This window comes from Quercus suber, unplaced genomic scaffold (genome assembly GCF_002906115.3).
Source record: "Quercus suber isolate HL8 unplaced genomic scaffold, Cork oak 2.0 scaffold_1584, whole genome shotgun sequence".
Taxonomy (NCBI): Eukaryota; Viridiplantae; Streptophyta; class Magnoliopsida; order Fagales; family Fagaceae; genus Quercus; species Quercus suber.
Window position 1 is genome coordinate 1 of NW_027070950.1, and position 5,518 is coordinate 5,518.

The 5,518-nt window shown below is 34.4% G+C and overlaps 1 protein-coding gene across 1 annotated transcript; it reads left to right on the forward strand.

Annotated features, from left to right (window-relative positions):
• Window positions 1-1,435: 1,435 nt before the first annotated feature.
• On the forward strand, window positions 1,436-2,735 carry LOC136066017 (ribonuclease 3-like protein 2; the record flags this gene model as incomplete). Its single annotated transcript, XM_065769877.1, is given in 4 exon segments — window positions 1,436-1,585; window positions 1,728-1,854; window positions 1,857-2,106; window positions 2,328-2,735. Coding segments are annotated over 4 exon segments (702 nt in total), but the record flags the coding sequence as incomplete, so codon positions are not given.
• Window positions 2,736-5,518: the final 2,783 nt, after the last annotated feature.

The window sequence follows — 5,518 nt, forward strand, 5'->3', positions numbered from 1 at the left end:
AGAAAAAAAACCACTAAAAAATTAAGAGAGAGAGAGAGAGAGAGAGAGAGAGAGAGAGAGAACTTTTTTTTGTGAGGGGAAACTATGCATAGAATGGAAAAGATAGTGAAAATTTTATAGTAAGAGGACGTGAATAAAAAGAGACAAACTTAAAGGAAGATGAAGGAAAAAAGGAAGAATGATATTAATGTAGAGGGTAGTGGGGAGATGAAAAGATAAGGGAGGAAAAAAGATTGGAGAAGTAATAGGGAGATGAAAATGTAAGGGAGGGAGAAAGGTTGAAGAAGTGTAAATATTAAAAAAATGAATTTTAAAAACAATAAATTCACACACTGTTTAAGTTGCATAATGTTTATGACATGGCACATTGAAAGATTGAGGTATTGTGCAATAGATATATGAGCAAAATGATGGAAGTACCACAATCAATACTTTTTAATGAGATTAACCTTGTTATACCAAAACTGTTTTACACAATTTTACACTCCAAAAAGATTGTGACTTTAGTTACCTTTCGTAGTGAATTAAAGACACCCTCTTTTTTTCTTTTTTCTTTCTTTCTTTCTTTTTTTTGAGGAAGAATGTCATGAAATTTTATTAAAGAAATTAGTCATAATCAGTTGAAAGTAAAGATTGGAGGTGTGGAGGAATATCCTCCATCCACACCAAAAAACCTCTAACATGTCTAGCATATTTAGCTAGGTTGTGAGCAACAGAATTACCAAGCCTACGAACTTGAGAAACTGAAGCACAGTTGCTGGGTTCTATAGTGGCTTTTGCCGAGGTAAGGATATGACCACAAGAGGAGAAAGAAATATCCGTGCTTATAAGGTCCTTAATCACAATCTCAGAATCCCCTTGAAGGATAAAAGGTGACGAGCCAAGTTCAAGAGCAAAAGAAATAATTCTTGCCACTGCCAAAGCTTCAACAATATCCGAAGAATATGGGAGATGCGCCAGTTCAAAGAGGAAGCAATGGCCTGTCCTTACGAGTTGCGAATCACAATTCTCACAATTCCCAGGCCAGCTTTTCCTATATCCTTGAAAGTTTTGCACTGTCAAAGTTTACCTTGAGTGTACCTGCTGGTGGGGGGCTCCATCTGACCCGAGGATGAGCACAAGTCGAGGATTGAGGAGCTGAAACATGGTTTGCTCGGTGAAATTCCATGAGTGCTTGCTGGGCATTCTAAGCGACTTGTATGATATTATGCTTTTAAGAGTTTATAATTAGAGCTATGCTTGTTATACACCATGTGTGTAAATACATGCACTGTGTTATAATTTGAAAATGTGACTTTACAATGTGTTTTACTGGATTTTCCCTTATAATTAATTGTTATGGTATGGATCCGTATATTTTGGACTTATCTTTGATTAATATTTGTTTAGAATTTGAACGAAGATCTACATAAATGGTTTTGTGTTACTTCTATAGGTTCAAGAGTTTGCTAATGAAGTCAGTCAAGAAGGCGATATAGTTTTACATGGATCAATTAAAGCCCCAAAGGTTCTTGCTAACATTGTAGAGTCTTTGGCAGCAGCTATATATTTTGATCTAAATTTCGATCTACAAAAATTATGGGCGGTGCGTATATAACTTCTCTTTTCTTATTTGGCAAAAATGATTTGTCTTTTTTTCATTTTCTTGTTTTGGATGCTCTCTCTCTCTCTCTCTCTCTCTCTCTCTGTTGATATAGAATTCATCATTGATTGTTTTATATTTGAAGATCTTTAGGGACCTCCTGAAACCTATTGTCACACTTGAAGTCTTGCAACAACAACCCCTTCCTATTGATACATTGTATAAACAGTGTGCAAAGCAAGGGAGGGAAGTTGCCATTAAGCCCTGGAGGGATGGGCAAAGAATATTGCCAGTGTATATGTCGATGGTGTGTTTGTTGCCTCAGGTTCTTCTAATCAATTAATGGACATTGCAAGGCTTAATGCAGCAAAGCAAGCATTGCTTGAGTTAGCGAAATCTATGCCCACTAACATTGGGAGGTTAGATTTTTCTTTTGGGCTCAACAAGTCATTAGAGATTGAAGGAGCAAAGCAAAAGTTGCAAGAGTTTTGTCAGAAGAAAAGGTGGGCTATACCTAGTTACAGGTATGAGCTTCTTTATCATAAGTCGTGAAGAATTATATATATATATATATATATATTATACATTCTCACACAAACACACTACACAGAAAAATTATGACTTTAAGTAACAATTTCTATGTAGTTTGAGTATGTGTAATAAACAACACCCTTTTCCAAATTCTCACTTTCTCATCTATCTGGTAAAATATTGAATTGAAATGTACATTTGCTATAATTGGCAGCATTGTGAAGGCAGAGGGTCCGCCACACGCAAAGAAATATGTATGCTTGGTTCAAATAGAAAATGCAGATGGTGGATTGTCTATGGAGGGAGAAGAAAAGTCAAAAGTAAAGGAAGCCAAAAATTCTGCAGCTTCATGTATTATTCGTGCCATATTAGAGTCTAATCCGACATAATATAATAAAATATTAAAGTAGAAGCCTCACCTAAACTTCTACCGTATGTCATGATTGTCGAACTTATAAAGATTGATACGTGTTGTATTTATTCAGATGATTTGGACAGACAAAACCACATGGAGCACAATAATTTGTCCATGTCAATTATATCTATTACATGTCTATCAGGTGTCAATAAAAAAATGGATATTTATAAATTCCTAAATAAATATGTGCTTAAAATTGTGTCAGTTGTCATCTTTGGGTCAGCTTTTATGTTGTTTTTGCACAAAAGACTCCGGTCTAGCTAGCATTGGTTTCTAAACTTCTTTATGTGGATGAAAATATATTGCTTTGATGCTCACTACTTTCCCTTCTAATTGGTAATATTTGAGAATTTGCTATCTTCCTTAGTAGTATGCAAGTCAAGGAATTTAAGAGTTGGGACAGCAAGTGGAAATGCCCTCCTAAAGAACCCATTCAATATTAACTAACATGTAATTTATCCACCATTTTCTAAATAAACTCTCCCAAATAAACACTCAATCTCAAATCCTTTCTGCCTTCTTAAGTCTCAAGACGCTAACAAATTTGATACACACCCTTACCATCAAAAAAATAGAGGCTAACCCCTTTCTACTACACCCACTCGGAGCACACCTATTGATTTTTTAGTAAAAAATAGCACCATTCATAGGTGATTGTTATTTTAGACAAAAATGATATAACATTTGAACATGTTCTATTACAAAATAAATTGAAACAGTAGTAATTTATCAAAGTTTTAATGGGTCCATTTGCTTGAAAGTTGAATCATGCTTGCTTTGGAACTAAAAGTTCAAGATTTGATTTCTTTTATCTCAGAAAAAGTGCAACAAAATAGATATTGATTAAGAAACATTATTAGAACTAGCCGCGAACCCGTGCATTGTGCGTGATAATTATTTTTATGGTGGTTTTATTTTTTTTTTTTTTTACGATTTAAACTAATTTAATAATGAGTAATGTATTTCGTAATCATATTTTTATTTATTATAGGAACAATCATAAATGTAATATAGAAATTGAATGCTCGAAAATGTGTGAAAACAAAAGAGCTATTTAGACTCCCAAATTAAAGTTACGGCTTGATTGATTTTACTCTAACTTAATACTAAGTACGGAAAAGAGTAAATGCAAGCGGATTAACAAACAGACTACTCTAACCCATAATCATTATAACACAACAGTAAAATGAATGGTAAAATAGTAGGGAAGAAGAATGCAAACACAAGATAACACGTTGATGTGTTATCGAAGAGGAAACCGAAGTACTTGGCGTAAAAACTCTTTGCCGCCCTCTAAGCGATAATCGATCCACTAGAGAATCAGTTGGGATACATGAGTTAGCAAGAGACCTTCCAAGTCTAATTTACCTGATGCACCTAAACCTTCCAAGCTCCTACTCCAACAAGGCTTTTCGAAATCGTGTCTTGTCTAGCTCTCTAAATCCTGCAATACGCCCGATTGTATCCGCCAAAAGTCGGGCTTCTTCCAATGCTTTCCAGCATCACCAAAATCTCACTGAACACTCTGAAAGGGTGTGGTAAGTATCTGGGCTATCAACCTCTTAATGGTATGAAAATGGAGAGGTAGGAGTTAAGAAAAATCCACAAGCAATTGTATAGAAAATTGTGGGTATAACAATCTCTAACTCTCAAGATTTGTGGCTAAGGTTTTCTCTCAGAAGTACTCCTCAACATCTGTGGGTAATGTGGGTATATATAGTGTGGGTACAAATAGTGTGTATCAGAAATGACAATCTGGCAAAACAGAATGTTTCGCGGGTGTCTCGTGGGAAGGCCCTACTCGCGAGATAATCTGTCTCCATCCTATCCTGACTCTTCGCATTTCAGTCATGTACAAGGCACATGCATCACTTCACGGGAAGCTTATTCACAAGCTATTCGCGAAAACACTTCAGTCTTCAATTTGCCTTGAGTCTTCACACACACACACACACACTCTCTCTCTCTCTCTCTCTCTCTCTCTCTCTCTCACACAACCCTTACAATGAAATCCCACATTAAATACAAGGTATAAAAGATTGAACAAAATTACAATCAAATTTGGTACGGAATTAAAGCCAACAAAACACATAGTTGCAAATTACAACTTTATAGAAACAATCATAAATATAAATTTTGTCATACCAAAATTAAAATAATACAATTTTTCTCAGAAATTCAAAAGGCAAGTTAACGAAAATATTTATTTTTCAATAAAAGTTCTTTATAACATTTTGTGAATCATTAAAAAGAATATAAAATTTGAAAATTATTCTTTTAGTTTTAAAAAATCTTTCTCAAACCTTATTTTTTCTACCTACAATCCAAAACACCGAAAAACATAACTAAAAAAAAAATTAATAAAACTTAACAATGATTAATTGGACCAATTAGGAAATCAATTTGGTTTTGATAATCTGTAAATTTTTTTTTTTTTTCAGAAATTGTAATTTCGTCCATCCAAAACATATTATCAAATAAACAATTATTAGCAAAATCTAAGAATTAAATTTCTATATATGCATTGTTATAAAAAAATAATAATAATTAAAATAAAATTACAAAAGCTAAAATTTGTCGCCCATCCGATTAAATGGCATAATAAAGTACTTCTAATACAACTATTAAAAGTACTTTGTCCACGACAAAGGATTAAAAAATAAATGTGGGTGCTTGAGGACCGAGGATGGAATTGAAGAGTTGTAGTACTGATATGGGGATATCATGTGCCAGAAGAGGAAATTCACTCGAGGAGAGGAGGGGATGAGACAAATGACTCTAAAGCACTTCAGGTGGGAAGAATGGTCTGAAGAGAGAGAGAGAGAATCAGTGAGAGTAGAGGAAGTTTCCAGTTTGGAGTAGCATGTTGCCTTCGCATTAAATGGTGGGCAACAACTTTATCAGCTGCATTGATGAGGAAGTGACATGAACAGTGTAATTCATAGCTAAGCAAACCCCTTCTACCACCTTCTTTAGATGTTTAAAGA